The sequence below is a fragment of the Eurosta solidaginis genome, chromosome 1, assembly GCF_040869045.1.
Source record: "Eurosta solidaginis isolate ZX-2024a chromosome 1, ASM4086904v1, whole genome shotgun sequence".
Lineage (NCBI taxonomy): Eukaryota > Metazoa > Arthropoda > Insecta > Diptera > Tephritidae > Eurosta > Eurosta solidaginis.
The window spans coordinates 106,459,660-106,483,294 of NC_090319.1; the positions used below are offsets into that span (position 1 = coordinate 106,459,660).

The 23,635-nt window shown below is 39.0% G+C and overlaps 1 protein-coding gene across 1 annotated transcript in view; it reads left to right on the forward strand.

Moving 5' to 3' along the window:
* The first annotated feature begins 559 nt into the window (after positions 1-559).
* pps (protein partner of snf) overlaps positions 560-23,635 on the forward strand; it is a 155,184-nt gene continuing 132,108 nt past the window's right edge. Inside the window, exon 1 of the mRNA XM_067759552.1 lies at positions 560-1,068. Coding sequence (XP_067615653.1) covers positions 1,047-1,068 — 22 coding nt within the window. The 5' untranslated portion in view covers positions 560-1,046. The remainder of the gene's footprint in view (positions 1,069-23,635) is intronic.

The window sequence follows — 23,635 nt, forward strand, 5'->3', positions numbered from 1 at the left end:
TAAACATGTACATACATACATATGTGTACGTTTAGTTAAAAAAAACAATAAATATATGTACCTGTGATGTATATGTGTTATTATGTTAGCGTGAACTCACCTCGCTTTTGTCAACCGGGTTTGGTACCAAAGACGGCGTATTAAGCTGAAAGTGAAGAAAAATATACAACAACAATACATGTAGGGTACTCAGTTACTGGGGCATTGACCGAATAACCAAGATCAAGGACAGTTTTAGTTCTTGGTCTTTTTGATGTTTAAGTTTTCTTTTAGTTTCGATTTTTACTTCGGTTGCGCGGACGTAAAAAAAATATGAGTTTTTGTGAAATAAAAAAATTTAAGAAAAAATAATCGCGCGAGTGCATTAAGTGAGAGATAAAAAAAGGTTAAGTGCAATCGCAAAAAGTAAAAAAAAATATTAATTGAATTTAAAGTTCAGATGGAATGAATAGTGTAAAAAAAATCTCCATAATATTAATGATTAAAAGAAACAAATTAAAATTCATAACTTTGACAAATAAAAAAATGTTTACCAAAATAAAAGAAATTTGTGTGCAAAAGTGGGATGAGTAAGTTTCATTAGAAGTAACCAACTCAATTAATGTAATTAAGAAAAAAATTATACTACAATAGTCTAAAAATTCTTATTGTAAACAAAGCAGAAGAAAAATCCCAAAGAGAATATCTAACTGAAGCCCACTTATGACCTTTTGCACACAAGTGACTGCTTATGTAAACTAATTAAAAAGAAAGCGCAATCAGTGGAAAAAATTCAAAAGCAAATAAGTTTTGCAAAACTAAAAAAATTCTATCTTACAGCTTCGATTCTTATATAAGTTTTACAAAAATATAAAAAAATTAAAACAAAAGAAAAAAACGCAAATGTGATTACTTAGCAAAAAAAATTAATAATATTTTTTTTTGTATTATTAAATTCTTAAATTTTCCTGGTGAGCCCTAATGACTTATCGGAGTGGTGGGCAGGTGAGATGATGAGAGCGCCAGTGGGGGAAATTTGATTGGCTCTCCCGTTCGCTCAATTTGTGATGTTCTGCTCCGTTGTTGCTGGTGAGTGATGTTGCTTGTTACATGTATTGATATTTTCGTGGTGGTGGATTCGTAATGTTACCTATGTTGCTGGGTATTGTCTTGACTTGTTGCCAGCCACTGTGCAGGATGTTGCTGGGCCACTTACCAGTATGTCGCCGTAGTTATGTTGAGGGATTTTGTGTTCATGTGTGCTAGTATATAATGTTTTGTGTCGTGTTCATGGATTTTGCCTTGTATTAGTGTGAAGTTGCGTGTCTTGCCTTTGATGTTCGGGTTTGTTCTTATTTTCTTGTTGGTGTGATGTTGGTGACTTTATGATTATGTTGTGTGTGCGTGTTTGTGTATGTGTTTGCGAAATCTTGGCGCTAATGCGTTTGGATGCTTTTGGCCAATATAGCCTTTTGACCAGAACCCAATCCCTTAATTTGACGATTGACCCCTTTTGTATGTGTGGTTGGTGTCTGTTGTTGATTTGTGTGTTTTCTTCGACCAAATTCGTATCTTTTTGTATGTTTTTGCGTGTGATTTTGTGTAAATTTATGTAAAAAGAAGTCGCGGCCTTCGGCTGGCTTCGTGCGCTGCAAAAAGAGAACGCATATATTTTAAAATATTTTTATTTTAAAGAATTTTTGTTTAAAATTTTTTCTGGATTTGAAAAAAATTTAGTTATTTTGTTTCTCTTCTTCTAAATTTAAAATGACTTAACAAAAAAATATTTCAATTATCTCCTCTCTTCTTCTTTTAATCTAACTTTTGTTTGCATATGTGCTCGTGTACATATATATGTATATACATATGTACATGTAAGTGCACCTATGCATATTTTAATATTTATGAATTTTAAATTAAGACCAAATTCGATCGAATAAAAGTCAAAAAATTTAAAAATTCACAACAAATATTTCGACGGGAATGCAAGTATTTACACCGAAAAACGGTCAACATTTGAAAGGGAATTTTGGGTAAAAAAAAATTTTTAGCTTGGTAATAGAGGAATGATTTTTGTGTAAAAGCGCCAAAGAAACATTTATGAAAAACTCTACTTTCGCACAGTGGATTTTAGGTTGAGCCGATCTAACGATTCGAAACTATTTTTACCTCAATTAATTTTTTTTTTTTAAAAATAAAATGGTTTACTAACAACTCTCCTGCTTCAAAAAAATTTACCAAAAAAAAAATGTTAATTTCAAACAAAATTATTTAGACCAAGGTTCAAAAAAAAAGAAAATGTTCTAATAAAAGGAAAAAGATGTAAAAAAAAACGGGGGTAAAAAAAAAACACAATGGTTTCTCAAAAAAATTAAAGGAATTTCAAATATCACACTTTGGCTTACCTGTGACTTTTCTGCTTCCTTGCGGGGATTTTTCCACGCCCAGTTGTGGCGATACTCCTTGCTCTGCGGTGCACCTAGGGAGGATTCCCTGGTATCAAGGTTCACTCTTATTTTTTTTTTCGCTCGCGTTTACTTTTCGCGTGAAACCGCACTTTAAAAAATATTTTGTCACTCGCGCACCCACACTTTAAGGTGAACAAAACGCACTTTGAATACAAAACTTTTCACTTCACTTTTGGCACTAGTTAAGACCGCGACTTTTCAATTTTGAATGCTGTTGGTTAGCGGGACCCCCTTTTATACCTACTAATCCTTGCGGCAATTAGGACACCGTAAGTCACGAATCGCCTTCCTGCTTTGGTTGAGCCAATCCGCGTTCGCCCCTTAGGCGGCACGTATATACACATATGCGCAAGCGACAGTTCAACCCACTCACACAATCAAACATCCGCTTTGTTAATATCGTAAAGCGGAGAAGGAGATTTGATTAGCGGTTGCTTACACATCTGTTCATATACCCGCTTGCGTGTCGTCAGAAAAATCCTCAAAGGCTGTCGTTACAACCGTTATTGTAAATGTGAAGTCTGGACCCGAAAGCCACTCCGAGTTTTTATTCAAAAATCGCTCCTTATGTCTTCCAGAAGTGTTCCACTTTTGATCCAGCTTCGACGAATATGCCGATATTTGTAAGCTTAAACTTTTTATCGAATACTCGGCTGCTTCGCTTAAATCGTACTTAAGTACAACAAAACTCAATAATTCTTTATATCTGGTTTCCTTCGAATGTTGAACCCAAATGTCAAAAAACTCCGTTCTTGGTACGGTTATAACTAAACTGCTTTGTGTTTTTATTTTTTTGATTTTCCGACAGGGTGAATAGTGTTGATTGTTGTGCTGCCGTTTGTAGATCAGCTTTAAAGGTTCAAATATCTCGTCGGAGCTGGTACGTACATATGTACATCCTATTTTATATGTAGAGATAACTAAATCTACAAAAAAAAAAAAAAATTTAAATAGATGTGCAAAGAATTCGCAATGGTTTTTTCTTTGGACTATTAGAGAATACTTGCGACTATAACATATGTAAAATTTAGCCCCGATGTCGGCGGATGTATGTAACTTTTTTGTCCCTAAAGTTAAAAATATAGAGAAAAAATACCTTTTCTTCTTAATAACGGAATGTTAAATATATTTTCTTACCTTCGAGCTTAGAATCCATCAAAAAAATTATATAAAAGTGTTCACTTAAAAGAAATATGAAGCTTAATATTCAACAAGAATTTTGCAAATTAATCAATGCATTTTACGGCCACTCCTGCCTTCTTACTTCAATTACTAAATATATATGAGCAAAAATCTCAAAAAAAAAAGCAAAAATCCCGTTATTTTGTTTGTTTTCTTTCATTTCTCATTACACTTTTCTTGGAATAAGAACTTTGTTTTTGTCCAACTAGCTTGTTCTACACGAAACACTGTGCATTGGTCAGGCCTATTTTCGAATACGCTTCAATAATTTGGAATCCACGTTATCAGGTTCATTCTGACAAGCTGGAATGGTCCAGAAACAATTTTTGTTTTTTGCTTTAAAACACTTAACATGGGATACTTCCAAAAATCTTTCCCCCTACTGCAACCGGTTAAACTTACTACAGTTGCCCACGTTAAAGAGCCACAGGGAGATGCATGGGGTCTGGTTTATTGTACAACTAATAAGTGGGTCGATAAATAGTCCATTTTTGCTTGGCGAAATAAAGTTTAACGTTCCAACTAGGCCATCTAGACATTTTCTTTAAATTTTTGTAGCTACATGCAGATCGAATTATGAAATGCATAAACCACTTCGCTGTTTATGTCATGGTTTTAACAAACAGTGCAAAAATTTTGAAGCCTGTGACTCGTTTCTCAGTATGAAAAAATGCCATTTAACTACATTAAATTTGTAATTCGAAATGAAGCAAGAACGCTAACCGTGGTAATACTGCTCAACCCTCTATTTTAAATATGAAAGTGCTAGTTATTGGAAACTTGTTTGCAAAATTGTGATTTGATCATTGTCTTCATATGCCCCCTACTGGGCAAACAGCTCCCTCATGAGTACTTTGAGCGAGGTCGTTTGGAGATACAAGAATTCGTTTACAACATTTTAAACTTCTGCTTACTTCTAAGTTTTGAATTCAAATTATCAAGCGTTTAATTAAATAATGTTTAATATTGTTATTTATATCGTCCATTATATCTTTAAATTGTCTGTATAATTGTTTAATTTGTAGACTGATAAATAAAATTAAATAAATAAGATGTGCGTGTTAAAAATTTAAACTTTTTTCTACTTATTTTGCATAGACATACATATATTATGTGGGTATTAACAATAAAAAGGATTCATATAATACAATAAGGCGGCTCTTTGCTGATCTTCTACACCCATATCTGCATCCATTGTATTTGTTCTTCTAAACGTGTAACAGCTTCGTTATACGAAAAATTGTACTTATCCTTGAATATGTGAACCAGCCACTCAGGCATTAAGGGATTGGCAAATAGCTTAGAGTACTGTATATATAAAAAAAGGTTAAACATTTTATGTACGAAGTAAAGATGGATCAAGCCAATACCGCCTAGGAGCTTAAGGAGTCATCTCCGTAAGCATTATGAGGTAATACGGCACCTGAGAACTCAGCCGTATGAAGCAAAAAAAACACAAGCAGGTCCTCAGTGAACTCCAAAAACAGGCGTCGGACCTTTATGCCAGAAATGGCCCGGTGAATCCAGTACTCAAAGAACAGTACCCAAAACTTGCGGAAGATGTTCGCACACTCCCCAGGGAAACGCGAGTCACTCTAGCTCAACTTCGTTCTGGATACTGTAACAGGCTAAACTCCTTCCTATCCAGAATCAACCCCATCATACAAAATGTATACCCTGCTTCCAATGTGTCCCCACATGACACCAACAATCTCTTCAATTGTAATATAGAACCAACGCCTCTAACACCCCTCTCACTATGGTCCACCCCTGTTGAAACAGCAACTTTCCTTGGACTCCCGTTAGAGGATATTGATGAAAATTTGTGATCGGTCGCTCCTATTGGATGGGGCGAAGCACTGCTATAACAACAACAACAAGCCATCGAATATTCTAAATCATCTAAAGCAGTAGGCCCGTCCCTGAATGCCTCACAAATTGAAACTGGCGAGGGTGGTACCGCTACTAAAGGTGGGAAACCAGCTAACATAGGAGTTTCATATCGTCCGAACTCTCTCCTATCGCCAGTAGTAATTTCACCATAAGCCTGCGACTTGCAAATCATTCGCAATGCTTTCGAAAATTGCTTACCACCACTGCTCTGAATGACATCAACACACAAATAAATTGCGAAATGAACCAAGACCCCATTATCCCTAGAATATCATACTTCGTCGAAACGACGACGCATGTTTTTGTTTTTAGTTTTTCTCCTTAAATTATATGTTTTTTTTTTTTTGCTGATTTTTTGTATAGATAATATTAAAAACCTAAACTGTTTTTGTCTTATTTCATATTACATTAAAAAGAATTTAAAAATAAAAATAAATAAATTTAAGGCGCGATAACCTCCGAAGAGATCTAAGGCCGAGCTTCTCTTCCAATTTGCGTCGTGCTCCTCTTGATTTTTCCCTACAAATTGACCGGACGGGACCTACATGCTTTATGCCGACTCCGAACGGCATCTGCAAGGCAGATGAGTTTTCACTGAGAGCTTTTCATGGCAGAAATACACCCGGAGCACTTGCCAAACACTGCCGAGGGGCGACCCCGCTTAGAAAAATTTTCTTCTAATTGAAAAACCTTATTTCTAAAATTTTGATGTTGCTTTGCCCGGGAGTTGAACCCAGGGCATACGGTGTGATAGGCGGAGCACGCTACCATCACACCACGGTGGAATTTATTAATACAAATTTAAACATTTTTTTAAACAGGAGACATCCTTTGTACCCTTTTAAATATTACCGTAGTCAGTTCGACGAAGTATGATGTTTACGTATTAAAAATAAGTATGATATTCTAGGGTTATAAAACAGTACTCGTAGCGCTAGACTTATCAAGACCTTTGACACGTCAATCACAGAACGTTGGCTCTAGACTTTGAAGTGTCTACTCAATCTAAAAGGTGGACTGCAAATTATATGTGTGGTCGGCGGGCATCGGTGCAGTTCAGGAACGTAACATCAAAACCTGGAAGAATTAAACCAAATCCTCGGCGGTCTTGTTTACAACGTGTATGCGGCAAATTTCGGCAATATTGGACACCCATGTCGATGGCATTACGTTACCAACTGACCTACAAACAATAATACTGGGTGTGACGTTCGATCAGGACCTACAACCTTAACAAATTCTCAAGTACCTTGCCGGCAGAAAAAGTGTTTATCGCTACAACAACTAAAATCACCAACCATCTTTTCAATTACAATGTGGAACCAACGCCTCTTACACCCTTATCTCTTAGCAAATTTCCTCAAACTCCAAGTTTCCCGTAAAAGGATATTGATGTGTGAGTGATCGCAACTTTTGGATTGGGCGAAGCACTGCTACAACCACAATAAAAGTTAGTGGTGTTATGGATATGGGAGTCCTTTTCGGATATGAATTCGCTAAGCTCAGGTACGAGGCCGACTGCGAGAGAACCCATTTTGCACCCCTCGAATCTTAGGGCTTATGTGTTTTAGTTGCCTTTTACGACTGGAATGTTCTACCATGGGAATGTAGTGAGGCCCTTAGCCCGGTGGTGACTGGAAGGTTCGATCAGGGCAACTCAGAACGTTCGCATGAAATTCGGTGAACCGAAGTCATATCCGACAAAAGCCCTAAAATATTAAAAAAGTGAAATCTGGGTGGGGTCTGCCTTTCTTATTTTAATATGATTGGTTTTATAAGGGATCAAAGGACAGATAATTTTTTAAAAAACATTAAACAGGATATACATATTTGGAGCGCTGTAATTCAGTTTGAGTTGAGCAATCAATCAGTTATTGATTAAGCACGCGATCTGGCGGCCAATAGTAGAGTTCAATTTGAATTATCAATCAGTTTGGTTATTAAGCCTGCGAGTAGCAAAGTATAAGTGTCATTGTGAAGTACTTTAATAAAGGCCATTTTTCCATTATTCAATATTGGAGTTATTTATTCAACAGTTTAGAGATTCGAACTTAGCAGAGGATTGCAAATAAGAGGATTTGCAAGTAAAATCGTTACAACATTCTCCATATTTTCATTAAATCTCAATTTTGCCTTTCCGCTGCGTTCATTATCTGCAATTTCTTCGGGTGTTCAATAAACAATACGTCTACGACGCCTCTGCTGCTTTAGTTTCTTTCGCCTGCGAATATTTACTAGTTTTAGATGCATTTTTCGACGATTTAACTAATTCTTCAGGTTTCTTCTTACCCAGCCATTTACTCATGGGTAATAGTGCAGTTTACGGTACCCACCGAAATTTGGGCCAAAATTTTCGAGTGGGGTATGAAAAGACGCGTATTTACGTCTAGATCAAGAATCCGAAAGCTTAAGTTAACTTTTTTTACCCGTTCAAAAGATATTAACGAAAAACCGAAAAAAGACCCGCGGGTCCCTCCGAAACCGGGGGTGGGATCCATAGTATTTTTGCGCAGAACACCTTTCTGCGTTGGCGGCCTTCGGCCGCGCTTATAAGAAATAACCCTGGGCTACGCCATGCCAAGTCCGGGTGTGTGGTATAACCGTGGCTACCGCCACGGTGATGCACAATTTTTTTGTGGTTACAACACAACAATAACCACATTAAAATCGCCAACTTCAACTGCAAATATCTTCGGACAGAGATAAAATTTTTCTTTTCCGTCTTCGGATTATTGTTCTCGAGATTAATACGCGTCTTTCGATACCTCACTCGATAATCTTGGCCCAACTTTAGGGTGGGTACCGTAAACTGCACTACTACCTACTCATGGATTGCTTCTCTTGCTGACATAAGAGTTCACTTTTCCTTTCTTCACGCTTCCGTTTTTATACTGAAGAGTGCGACGATGTTTGCACCGAACCGGTTATTTTGGGTGCCACAAGTTTAGCTGGCGTCGTCTCAACAACAAAATAATCACTTTCAGAACCAAACGTTTCCGTACGAGATCTTTTGACCGCTTTTGGTTCTTGAAATTTTCACTCTCAGCGGCGGATACTTCATAACGTATTGGTTTTACAAGCGAACGGTACGAACGGCGTTGTTCTGGATTTCGCCTCGGATTTGGTTTGTTCTTCTCTCCGCTGCATTTGTTAGATTTGTAAATTTTTGGCTTATTAAATCTATATTATCACTTTTTGTTGACAACAAATTACATGTCAGTTTTCTTCTTCCGTCACTTTTACCGAAAAAATTGAAAGAACTATTGACAGTTTATGGTCAAGCGGCAACAACAAAATACACGGGAGGGTTGCATTTTCACTTATGTTTCTACCTGTTAATTGTACCATGGTTACGACGGTAACCAAAAACCAATTGGTTGGCTATGATACGGTTACGACCTTAGCGGCACCAATAATCGATTGCATTCATTCTCATAAGGTTGGTCGAATCAGCTGTTATAAGGTTACCGATAAAGCACCAATGTCTGCAGCTTAAGGAATGTGAAATTTCCACTAAGCTTCGCTAACTTTTGCATACTTTCACAAGTATTCAAAAATTCCTTATAACTGATATTTAAGTACTTAAACTTTCATAGTCCCCAAAAATTTTGTAGGGAAGAATCATTCTGTTAGTGCTATCCACCCTACAAGAACACTGACTATCATATGACTATCATCTGATTGTCAGCAATGTCAACCTAACGATCAGCGCCTCATACAAACTTTCTATCACAAACTTAAGGGGACTTGCGCAAATGTGATGTAAACAACTGTGTGCGTGTGAGTTTTTGTCTCCTTCTTATACACTAACATGGCCTACTGATTAAGTATATAGCCGTACTGCTCACTCTCATTCCTTTTCCTGGATCAGTGCTGACACTCTAACTATCAAAAAGTGTCATAAATGATAGTTTACTGTAGATATCAGGTTTGACGGTTATACTATCATAAATGACCATTGTTATATTCCGCCAAAAAAGAAACAATGCTTTTTTCTTTTTATTTACTTTATTTCATTACGTTTTTAATTTTGTACGTGATAAAAGCATACGTGTTTCTTATTTGTTTAAAATAAATAGTTTTATAAGAATTCGAGTTCAAAATGTTCAATTTAAATTCAGAAAATAACAAAACAACAGAAGAGCGATTTCCTCATGCGGAAACACATTTAAAAATGAATCACCACTAACCACTATTATTTTTCGCGAATCAATTTTTTGAGTGCGCCCCATACATTCCGACAGCTTTTGGTATTTTTTAATATTATTTTAGATTTTTTTTCTTTTAGCATGGAGCTTTGAAATGCTCTCTTTTTCATTTTTTAGACTTATTTTTTATATGGTTTTCGTCGTTTGAAAATGGCGGAATTTAAAAAATAACAAAACAACCGTGATAATCATTTGACTGCCGTATGACAGTCAGTAGTGACAACATGATTAAATCGGATAATCTGTTCTCGCATACATAAAATTCCGTTGAGGATTATGTATCTGTCTCACATGCATTATGGTATCTGCTGTATGTTCTTTTGTTCTGTACCAGGTGTCCGAAGCCTTCCCAGTTTGAGTCCTTTTTCATAATTATAGGCTGTCGTTGGGAACATGCGGACATGCGTGAGCGAGCAAAGGAACATACATAAATTTGAGTATCAATGTTTACGTCATCGCAGGATCAGCATTGTCAATTACAAGTGTGAGTGTATTAGTAAAACTATCAGCGTTTCTTGTAGGGCAAACACTACAATATCAATTCAGTACGCTGCTTATGCTCCCTTTTATGCAGGTTTAAATGCATGAGAATGTCGCGTCAGTAACCCAGGGCAGTCCCCAAAATTCAACTGTAGGACCTGTATTTATATGTTACTGAAATCAAAAATTCAATTTCGCTTGAAAATAGTTGCGATGCAGATGAAACACCCAATCGAATCGAATGGCATACACCCGGAGCGAAAATGATAAAGGTTGATTTTTCTTTAACAAAGTTACTACGCCTCGATTTATGTATATCATAACACTAACTGTATCTTTTTTTAAGCCATTAAAATTTTTAACATCTATCTCAAATGCATTCAATTTTCCTAAAATTGAATCTTCACCATTTTCCCAAATTTTTCAAAAAACTAAAGAGAGCTAAAAAATTTATTTACAAAGCTTAAAACTAAATCGAAACTTTTCAAGCTAAACGGAGAAAAAAAGCTAAATCTAGCTCGAAAAAAGCTAAAATGGCAACACTGGTTGGTGCATTTCAGAAACTTTGAACTAAATTGATTGAAGGTCCAGTGCATTGTGAATTCATACAAGTGGCGAATGTTTGAAAAAAAAACGTTCACAATAGTAAATAGCCTGGATTACCTGTTAAATCGCTGTTCGATTACTTAAATCATTTGCTCTAGTGTTTTTCAAAAAAAAATTTAAGACGACTGGTACATTGCGTTATTTACATATTTTAAAATGGTTGCTTAACTGGCTGCTCATATTTCATCTATTAACAACATTTTAAAAATTAATATTAATTTGTAGTCTCATTTTCTGTGGATACATTTGAAACACAAATAAGCAATTCATGGCACTTCAATTTCTTAACCGCGAGCAACCCTTCAAAAATTGTTGGATCATGTGGTCCACTTATGTCCTACTGGAGTACTTACCATTCTACTCCACTGTAATGCAGCAATGGACCAACTCATGTTTCTACACGAACATATTATAAGCCGATCATTGATCTTTTTTAACGATTGTAATTACTACACGATGTTTATTGGACTGTGGGTATTCCAGGATTACTCTGCTGTAATGCTGAGCTGGAGTATATGGGCCAGTCCTAGGACATGTTATGGTAACGCATCTTTAATGGAGCAGCAAGGAAGGCAGTCGGCATGATCTGGTCGTGCACTGTGGCTAGTCATGCCGGCTGGGCGGGGTTCTTGCCAACCTTGCTGTCCTGCGCCATAAACAGAAAAAAATCTATCATGCCTTTCAAAAAAAAAAAAACTGACAAAAGCGCAGAGCCGATTCAAAACGCTTATATTTCAAATTAAACCAACATCCGGTCGAACCGGATGCCACGGAAAGACCGTTAAAAATTCAAAATTAAAAAAAAAAATCTAACGCAAAAATTTAACCGAACCGGAAACGACCGGTTATCAAACGCAGAAACGAAAAAAAGGCTGAAAATTAGAACAACAAGAAAAAAAGGACCAGAAATGGGCCGAATATATATAGGGGGCGCCGCGGGTGTTGTTGCGACGCCCGGTGCTTGACCCACCCTCATCGATGGCCATCGACGCACCTAATTATCGATGGCCCCTTACCTGCATTACCTATGCCTTCTAAATAACAAGGAAAATCAGCATTCCCATTTATAATACTGTGACGAATATTAGTGACACTAATGTGACACATCACTAGTCTGATGCTAAGTAAATGAAGCCACAACAACAATAAAGCAGGCAGTTACTTGTATCTACATAAACGAATCAATCATTATGTCTACACATATGTACGTACACGAAGCGCAGAAGTGACGCACAAACACATGCATATATCTTATCTGATATGCGCTCAAAAGTAGGCAATAATTTGTACAAGTATCACTCACATATACACACGCATATGAGAAGCTATACACGTGCATCTGTAGTTACAATTTTATAGCTGGTAACTAAGTAAATTCTGGAATCGCCTAGAAGTATGGAACGAGGAAATCGAAGAGTATAAAAGAGCGCAAGTTGAGGCACGACAAATCAGTTTTATTTAAGCACGCTATCTGTCGAGCAATAGAAGGGTTATTGTGAAGTACTTTAATAAAGGCCATTTTTCCATTATTCAATATAGGAGTTATTTATTCAACAGCTTAGCGATTCGAACTTAGCAGAGGATTGCAAATAAGAGGATTTGCAAGTAAAATCGTTACAATTGGTGTCAGAAGAGGAATTGTTGAATAAATTCCAAAGGACAACAAGGACATGGCAAAGTTCAGTGAATTGAAGATCCAGCAACTAAAGAAGGAGTTGGAGACCCGTGGATTGAATACAAGGGGCGTTAAACTTGAACTTCAGGCACGGCTACAAGAGGCAATGGAAGCAGAAGGAATTGATGTGGAAGAGTATGCCTTTCATCTTGATGGCGAGGAGACAACAAAAATTGAAGAGAAAAACGAAACATCGCAAACGGTTACCAGCACAGACTTGAACTTGATATTGCCTGCAATATCTGCACAAACGTCGACAGTAACATCGAAAATTGAAGCACAAGAAACACGTATTTCAGAAATGTCGACACAAATTTCTTCACAACTGGAATCGCAGGAAACCCGTATAACATCCAAGATGGAAACTCAACTGGAAGAACAGAAAACGTATATGTCATCACAAATGGAAGCACAAGAAACGCGTATTTCAGAAATGTCGTCGCAAATGTCATCTCAACTGGAAGAACAGAAGACATATATGGCATCGCAACTGGAAGAAGAGAAGACATATATGATATCTCAGTTGGATCAGCAGTTGAAAGCGCAAGAGGATCGCATATCATCGCAGTTGGAGGGTTTTAGTGAACGACAAGATAAAATGGAAGCTGAGATGGATGCTTTGAAAGATCGGATTCAGCAGTTACAATTAAATCGTCCAGCAGTTTCAGCGAGTAATCCAAAGGTAAAAACACCATCCTTTGACGGTTCTGTTCCTTTCCAAGTCTTTAAGCTACAGTTTGAGAAGACCGCAGCAGTGAACAACTGGAATGTGGAAGATAAAGTTGCCGCACTCTTCGTAGCATTGAAAGGACCAGCTGCCGAAATCTTACAGAATATTCCAGAGTACGAACGGAACAGTTATGACGCATTGATGGCTGCTGTAGAACGGCGATACGGAAGCGAACACAGGAAACAGATATTTCAAATAGAATTGCAAAACCGCTACCAAAAAGCTAACGAGACTTTGCAGGAGTTTGCTTCGGACATTGAAAGATTGGCTCATCTTGCAAATGCGGATGCACCCGTGGAATACACGGAAAGAGTGAAGATTCAGATCTTTATAAATGGCATACGGGACGTCGAAACGAAGCGAGCCACATACGCGAACCCAAAGCAAACATTTTCTGAAACGGTATCCCATGCATTGACTCAGGAAATGGCGTCATTATTGAGTAAACCAGCATACAAAGCTCATCGTGTGGAAGTAGAAAGGCCGGAGTGGGTAGATACAATTTTGGAAGCTCTAAAGGGATCACAAGAGAAAAATGCCGGAGTTATGAAATGTTTCAAATGCGGTAACCCAGGTCACATTGCACGTCATTGCAGTAGCAATTCCAATAGTTCCAACAATGTGGGTGGCCGTAAACGCAGAGCTGAAGGAGACGAGCAAATCTCCAAATCCACTCAATCGTTAAACTAAAGCGAGTCAGCTGCAAGGGGCGACAGCTGGCTCCCTCAATTGAATGCCCCATAATCTCTATCTCGCAAATTGGAAGAAGGTCAAGCAATCTTACTGTCGGAGGACATGTGGATGGAAAGGAACGTTTACTAACTGTAGATATGGGTGCATCCCATTCCATCATTCGATCAGATTTAGTCAACAAGAAGATAAGACCATTGCTTGGAGCAAGATTACGTACAGCCACGGGAGAGGACACCCAGGTAATTGGAGAAGTAGAATGTGAAGTAGCAATTGGGAACGTCACGGTACTTCACAATTTTATAGTGGCAGGTATTGTTGATGAAATCATAATTGGAGTGGACTTCTTAATCAACCAAGGCATCAAGATCGATATGCAAAGCAAGACGATGCGATATAAGAACATGGATGTGCCACTTAATTTCGGCTACGAGAGGCTACAGCAGTAAACGAGTGCTGGTGGAAGAGAGTCAGCAAATACCACCAAAATCAGAAGCAGTCATCTGGGCAAAGGTAGATGGAGATTGTGGGACAAACAAATTGTGGGTTGTCGAAGCAGCAAATAAATCAGCACTGAACATACTTGTAGGAAAAACCCTGGCTATGACAAAACAAGATGGACGTATTCCGGTAAGAGTACTCAATGAGTTCAAGTCACCATTCAATTTGACCAAAGGAGCTATTTTGGGAAGATGCCAAGAGGCCGAAGTAGTTATTAACTGTGAACAGCTCCAGGAATACGTTTCATCTAGTAATACTAACCTTTCAAATGATATCACGGCATGGACGCATGGGCTAGAGGAAGCCTATCAGAGTAAGGCAAAACAACTGCTCCTAAAGTACGCGAACATATTTGACCAGGATGATTTTAAACCAGGCCGCACCAACGTTGTGAAACACCAAATTGATACTGGAGATGCGAGGCCGATCCGTCAAGCTCCACGTAGTGTTCCACTGGCGAAGCGGGAAGTTGTGAGTCAAATCATTCAAGAAATGAGCGACAGCGGCGTCATCGAACCATCAGCAAGTCCGTGGAGCTCACCGGTAGTACTTGTAAAAAAGAAGGATGGAAAAATGAGGTTTTGCATGGACTACCGGAAGTTGAATGACGTAACGAAAAAGGATAGCTACCCATTGCCAAGAATTGACGACACTCTGGACTCGCTATCTGGTACGAAATGGTTTTCCACGCTGGACTTGAAAAGCGGCTACTGGCAAGTGGAGGTGAAGGAGGAAGATAAAGAGAAAACAGCCTTCAGTGTCGGTGATGGTCTTTGGCAATTTACAGTGATGCCTTTTGGACTTTGTAATGCACCAGCTACTTTTGAGAGACTCATGGACCATGTACTGAAAGGACTACATTGGAAAACATGCTTGGTGTACCTGGACGACATCATCGTATTGGGCAAGAACTTTGATGAACATCTTAAGAACTTGGAGGAAGTTTTCCAGAGAATAGCTGGCGCTGGTCTGAAGTTAAGTCCCAAAAAGTGTGCGCTGTTTAAAAAGGAAGTCAAATATTTGGGTCACAAGGTAACGACAGAGGACATCTGCACTGCAAACGAAAACATAGAGGCTGTAAAGGATTGGCCAAGACCACAGAACCTACATGAATTGAGAAGTTTTCTTGGGCTGTGCACATATTACCGCCGATTTGTACCAAATTTTTCCAGCGTAGCCCATAGCCTCCATGAGCTTACAAGAAAAAAATAAAGCTTTTGAATGGAAAAAGGAGCAAGAAGTGGCTTTCCAAACATTGAAGGCGCGTTTGTGCACTGCCCCAATGTTAGCATATCCGATTCCAGGAGCAACATTTATTCTAGATACAGATGCGAGTGGATATGCTATAGGAGGCGTTTTATCACAACTGGTCGATGGACAGGAGAAGGTAGTTGCATATTACAGCCGTTCGATTGGAAAACCAGAGAGGAACTACTGTGTTACGCGGAGAGAGCTGTTGGCATTGGTAGAGTGCATTAAACATTTTCACAAATACCTCTACGGCCAGCGATTCCGTGTCAGGACAGATCACGCAGCGTTGAAATGGCTTCTGCAGTTCCGTAATCCGGAAGGACAATTGGCACGGTGGATCGAGCGACTACAAAGCTACGACTTTTCCATTGAGTATCGAAAAGGTAGTACCCATGGAAATGCTGATGCAATGTCACGAACACCATGTAGTTTGGAATGCAAGCACTGTTCAAAATCCGAGGCTAAAGAAGACATTATAGATGTCCGGCTAATGAATATAACATGTACAGATGAATGGGACAAGGAACAGCTAAGAAAGTGCCAGCTAGAAGATGCAGATCTGTCACGTGTTATGCAAGGGCTCGAACGAAATGAAAGACCAAACAGAGAAGAGATGTCAGCAGAGAGTCCCATTGCGAAGTCATATTGGGCACAGTGGAACAGTTTAGAATTGATATCCGGTTGCCTTCATCGAGTATGGGAGAGTGAGGATGGTAAATACAAGAATAAACTGATAGTTGTTCCCAGAAAGAGGATTCCTGACGTGCTCAGCGAGCTGCATAATGGTCCAAGCGGAGGTCATCTTGGAATCACGAAGACGCTCGAGAAGATTAAACAGAGATTCTATTGGGTTGGTTACCGTCAGTCGGTCACTGAGTGGATTGCGAACTGCGAGGTTTGCAGCAGAGCGAAAGGGCCCAGAACACGAAGTCATAGCCAGATGAAGCAATATAACTCAGGTGCGCCATTTGAAAGGATCGCCATGGATGTCGCAGGTCCATTTCCTACTAGCACCCGCGGAAACAAATACGTACTGGTGGTTATGGATTGTTTCAGTAAATGGCCAGAGGTATACCCAATCCCAAACCAAGAAGCAGAAACAGTAGCAGAAGTGGTTAAAAACGAATGGGTTGCAAGGTATGGTGTACCAATGGAGTTACATTCTGACCAAGGCAGGAATTTCGAATCAGCTGTGTTCCAGGAAATGTGTAAGTCATTGGGCATTCGAAAAACACGGACAACTGCATTGCATCCTCAATCCGATGGTATGGTAGAACGATTCAATAGAACATTGTAGGAGCACTTAAGGAAAGTAGTAGACAAGTACCATAAAGAATGGGATACCCGCATACCATTATTCTTGATGGCTTACCGATCAGCAGTGCATGAGACAACGGCCCAAACCCCTGCAAAAGTAATTTTTGGCAATGACCTTAGACTGCCAGCTGATTTGAAGTTTGGGATAGATGCCAATGCGGAGAGAAATGTCAGGAAATCCACTAGTGATTTGGAAGAAGAGCTAAGAGAAATACATGATCTGATAAGGCAACGAACAAAGATTATGAGTGACAAGATGAAAGCCAGATATGATAAAGCAATTAATTCAGAAGGTTTTCAGGAAGGAGATTTGGTGCTGTTATACAACCCACAACGTAAAAAAGGTTTGTCCCCGAAATTGCAGTGTAATTGGGAAGGCCCATACAAAGTTGTAAAACGGATCAACGATGTAGTGTACCGCATACAAACCATCGGTAAACCACGAACCAAAATGAAAGTGGTCCATTTGGAAAGGCTGGCAACGTTTAGATCGAGAGATTTGTCTGATCGGGACGATCAGACTTAGGTGGAGGGCAGTGTCACGGATATTAGCATCACTAAATTATCCCATCACGAAGGCGATGCTAAGGCCATGCCAAGCAGTATTTACGTTAATAATCAAATCAAGTATACACATATATAAGGCAGCCCAGAGAGATGTCACACACAGATGCATTTACTTATACGCCTATATGCGCGCGAGAGACTGTAAACTACAAACATTCACATCAATAATTCAATCTTTATGTATCTACATAAACGAATAAATAATTGCGTCTACACATACATATGTACCATGTACGAATACGAGCAGCGGAGAGTCAATGCGCAAACACATGCATATATCTGAGAAGTTTGAGAGCTAATGGACTAGTAGATTCTGGAAGCGCCTAAAAGATGTATAAAATTGTGCAATTTTAGTTATAGCTGAGAAGTTTGAGAGCTCATGGACAATGCTAGTACATTCTGGAAAAATGCGAACGAGGAAACCAAAGGGTATAAAAGGCAACAGATGAAGAGGCGCTGTAATTCAGTTTGAGTTGAGCAATCAATCAGTTATTGATTAAGCACGCGATCTGGCGGCCAATAGTAGAGTTCAATTTGAATTATCAATCAGTTTGGTTATTAAGCCTGCGAGTAGCAAAGTATAAGTGTCATTGTGAAGTACTTTAATAAAGGCCATTTTTCCATTATTCAATATTGGAGTTATTTATTCAACAGTTTAGTGATTCGAACTTAGCAGAGGATTGCAAATAAGAGGATTTGCAAGTAAAATCGTTACAACATTCTCCATATTTTCATTAAATCTCAATTTTGCCTTTCCGCTGCGTTCATTATCTGCAATTTCTTCGGGTGTGAATAAACAATACGTCTACGACGCCTCTGCTACTTTAGTTTCTTTCGCCTGCGAATATTTACTAGTTTTAGATGCATTTTTCGACGATTTAACTAATTCTTCAGGTTTCTTCTTACCCAGCCATTTACTCATGGTTAATAGTGCAGTTTACGGTACCCACCGAAATTTGGGCCAAAATTTTCGAGTGGGGTATGAAAAGACGCGTATTCACGTCTAGATCAAGAATCCGAAATCGGAAGTTAACTTTTTGTACCCGTTCAAAAGATATCAACGAAAAACCGAAAAAAGACCCGCGGGTCCCTCCGAAACCGGGGGTGGGATCCATAGTATTTTTGCGCAGAACACCTTTCTGCGTTGGCGGCCTTCGGCCGCGCTTATAAAATATAACCCTGGGCTACGCCATGCCAAGTCCGGGTGTGTGGTATAACCGTGGCTACCGCCACGGGGATGCACAATTTTTTTGTTGTTACAACACAACAATAACCACATTACAATCGCCAACTTCAACTGCAAATATCTCCGTACAGAGATAAAAATTGTCCGCCTTCGGATTATTGTTCTCGAGATTAATACGCGTCTTTCGATACCTCACTCGATAATCTTGGCCCAACTTTAGGGTGGGTACCGTAAACTGCACTACTACCTACTCATGGATTGCTTCTCTTGCTGACATGAGAGTTCACTTTTCCTTTCTTCACGCTTCCGTTTTATACTGAAGAGTGCGACGATGTTTGCACCGAACCGGTTATTTTGGGTGCCACAAGTTTAGCTGGCGTCGTCTCAACAACAAAATAATCACTTTCAGAACCAAACGTTTCCGTACGAGATCTTTTGATCGCTTTTGGTTCTTGAAATTTTCACTCTCAGCGGCGGATACTTCATAACGTATTGGTTTTACAGGCGAACGGTACGAACGGCGTTGTTCTGGATTTCGCCTCGGATTTGGTTTCTGCTTCCTGCTTGTTCTTCTCTCCGCTGCATTTGTTAGATTTGTAAATTTTTGGCTTATTAAATATATATTATCACTTTGTTGACAACAAAATACATGTCAGTTTTCTTCTTCCGTCACTTTTGACCGAAAAAATTGAAAGAACTATTGACAGTTTATGGTCAAGCGGCAACAACAAAATACACGGGAGGGTTGCATTTTCACTTATGCTTCTACCTGTTAATTGTACCATGGTTACGACGGTAACCAAAAACCAATTGGTTGGCTATGATACGGTTACGACCTTAGCGGCACCAATAATCGATTGCATTCATTCTCATAAGGTTGGTCGAATCAGCTGTTATAAGGTTACCGATAAAGCACCAATGTCTGCAGCTTAAGGAATGTGAAATTTCCACTAAGCTTCGCTAACTTTTGCATACTTTCACAAGTATTCAAAAATTACTTATAACTGATATATAAGTACTTAAACTTTCATAGTCCCCAAAAATTTTGTAGGGAAGAATCATTCTGTTAGTGCTATCCAAACACTACAATATCAATTCAGTACGCTGCTTATGCTCCCTTTTATGCAGGTTTAAATACATGAGAATGTCGCGTCAGTAACCCAGGGCAGTCCCCAAAATTCAACTGTAGAACCTGTATTTATATGTTACTGAAATCAAAAATTCAGTTTCGCTTGAAAATAGTTCCGATGCAGATAAAACACCCAATCGAATCGAATGGCATACACCCGGAGCGAAAATGATAAAGGTTGATTTTTCTTTAACAAAGTTACTACGCCTCGATTTATGTATATCATAACACTAACTGTATCTTTTTTAAGCCATTAAAATTTTTAACATCTATCTCAAATGCATTCAATTTTCCTAAAATTGCATCTTCACCATTTTCCCAAATTTTTCAAAAAACTAAAGAGAGCTAAAAAATTTATTTACAAAGCTTAAAACTAAATCGAAACTTTTCAAGCTAAACGGAGAAAAAAAGCTAAATCTAGCTCGAAAAAAGCTAAAATGGCAGCACTGGTTGGTGCATTTCAGAAACTTTGAACTAAATTGATTGAAGGTCCAGTGCATTGTGAATTCATACAAGTGGAGAATGTTTGAAAAAAAAACGTTCACAATAGTAAATAGCCTAGATTACCTGTTAAATCGCTGTTCGATTACTTAAATCATATGCTCTAGTGTTTTTCAAAAAAATTTAAGAAGACTGGTACATTGCGTTATTTACATATTTTAAAATGGTTGCTTAACTGGCTGCTCATATTTCATCTATTAACAACATTTTAAAAATTAATATTAATTTGTAGTCTCATTTTCTGTGGATACATTTGAAACACAAATAAACAATTCATGGCACTTCAATTTCTTAACCGCGAGCAACCCTTCAAAAATTGTTGGATCATGTGGTCCACTTATGTCCTACTGGAGTACTTACCATTCTACTCCACTGTAATGCAGCAATGGACCAACTCATGTTTCTACACGAACATATTATAAGCCGATCATTGATCTTTTTTAACGATTTTAATTACTACACGATGTTTATTGGACTGTGGGTACTCCAGGATTACTCTGCTGTAATGCTGAGCTGGAGTATATGGGCCAGTCCTAGGACATGTTATGGTAACGCATCTTTAATGGAGCAGCAAGGAAGGCAGTCGGCATGATCTGGTCGTGCACTGTGGCTAGTCATGCCGGCTGGGCGGGGTTCTTGCCAACCTTGCTGTCCTGCGCCATAAACAGAAAAAAATCTATCATGCCTTTCAAAAAAAAAAAAAACTGACAAAAGCGCAGAGCCGATTCAAAACGCTTATATTTAAAATTAAACCAACATCCGGTCGAACCGGATGCCACGGAAAGACCGTTAAAAATTCAAAATTAAAAAAAAAAATCTAACGCAAAAATTTAACCGAACCGGAAACGACCGGTTATCAAACGCAGAAACGAAAAAAAGGCTGAAAATTAGAACAACAAGAAAAAAGAACCAGAAATGGGCCGAATATATATAGGGGGCGCCGCGGGTGTTGTTGCGACGCCCGGTGCTTGACATACCCTCATCGATGGCCATCGACGCACCTAATTCTCGATGGCCCCTTACCTGTATTACCTATGCCTTCTAAATAACAAGGAAAATCAGCATTCCCATTTATAATACTGTGACGAATATTAGTGACACTAATGTGACACATCACTAGTCTGATGCTAAGTAAATGAAGCCACAACAACAATAAAGCAGGCAGTTACTTGTATCTACATAAACGAATCAATCATTATGTCTACACATATGTACGTACACGCAGCGCAGAAGAGACGCACAAACACATGCATATATCTTATCTGATATGCGCTCAAAAGTAGGCAATAATTTGTACAAGTATCACTCACATATACACACGCATATGAGAAGCTATACACGTGCATCTGTAGTTACAATTTTATAGCTGGTAACTAAGTAAATTCTGGAATCGCCTAGAAGTATGGAACGAGGAAATCGAAGAGTATAAAAGAGCGCAAGTTGAGGCACGACAAATCAGTTTTATTTAAGCACGCTATCTGTCGAGCAATAGAAGGGTTATTGTGAAGTACTTTAATAAAGGCCATTTTGCATTATTGAATAGTGGAGTTATTTATTCAACAGTTTAGTTATTCGAACGTTAGTATAAGGTTGCAAATAAGAGTAATTGCAGTAAATTCGTTACAATTGGTGTCAGAAGAAGAATTATTGAATAAATTCCGAAGATTTTGAATACAACTTGGACATTGCAAAGTTGAGTGAATTAAAGATCCAGCAACTGAAAAAGGAGCTGGAGAACCGTAGATTGAATACAACCGGCAATAAGACCGAACTTCAAGCAGGGCTACGAGAGGTAATGGAGTCGGAAGGAATTGATGTGGACGAGTATGTCTTTTATCCTGATATGGAAGAATCAACAACAAAAATTGAAGAGAAAAACGAAACATGCAATCCACAAGTAAAAACACCATCCCTTGACGGTTCTGTTCCTTTCAAGGTCTTTAAGCTACAGTTTGAGTAGACCGCAGCAGGGAACAACTGGAATGCTGAAGATAAAGTTGCAGCTCTATTCGTAGCATTGAAGGAGCTCGCAACAGAAATCCTACAGACGATTCCCGAAGGAGAGCGGAACAACTATGAAGCATTGATGGCCGCTGTCGAGAGACGTTATGGAAGCGAGCATAGAAAACAGATATACCAAATTGAGTTGCAAAACCGTCACCAAAGAGCGAATGAGACTTTGCAGGAGTTTGCCTCGGATGTTGAAAGGCTGGCACATTTAGCGAATGCGGACGCACCCGTAGAATATAGCGAAAGGGTAAAAATTCAGAGCTTTATTAATGGAATACGGGACATCGAAACGAAGCGAGCGACATACGCAAACCCAAAACCTACATTCACAGAAACAGCACCACATGCTCTGATTCAGGAAATAGCATCGCTTCTGTGTAAGCCAGCGTTCAAATCACGCCGTGTGGAGGTAGAAAGGCCAGACTGGGTGAACACAATATTGGAGGCGCTGAAAGGATCGCAAAAGCGGAGTGAAAGAGTTATCAATTGCTCAAATGCGGGAAGCCCGGTCACATTGCACGTCATTGCGATCTTGATCCTAGTGGTTGCAACAGCATGGGTGGTCTTAATAACAAAGCTGGAGGGGATGAGCAAGGGCGAGTAAGATGTAGAGATCGAGGGCTATCTCCAGCTATTGAATGTCCTGTGATATCTGTGTCGAAAATTGGAAGGAAATCAAGCAGTCTTACCGTCAGAGGGAATGTGGATAGCAAAGAACGTGTACTGACTGTAGATTCGGGCGCATCTCATTCCTTAATCCGATCTGATTTGGCCAACAGGAGAGTAAAGCCATTACCTGGAGCAAGGTTGCGTACGGTCACTGGCGAGTATAACCAAGTCCGGGGAGAAGTGATCTGTGAAGTCTTAATTGGGAAGGTCATGGTTCTACACAAATTCGTTGTGGCGGAGATTGTTGATGAAGTCATATTGGGAATGGATTTCTTGGTTGACCATGAGATCAAGATCGATATGCAGAGAAGGGTGATGCGTTATGAGAACCAGAATGTGCCACTTAACTGCAGTTTGGAGAAAGGGTTCAGCAGTAAGCGAGTGCTGGTGGAGAAGACTCGACAAAGACCACGAAAGTCATAGGTAAAGGTTCATGGAACGAATGGGCCAAATAAAGCGAAATCAAAAGTACCTGCGAGAGAAACACTGGTATTGACAAAATCAAATGGACGCACAAAAACAAAGGAAAGAATTTCCCAGAAGGAATGCGACGGTAGTTTCAACCCAAGGCGCACTACTATTGTGAAATGTGG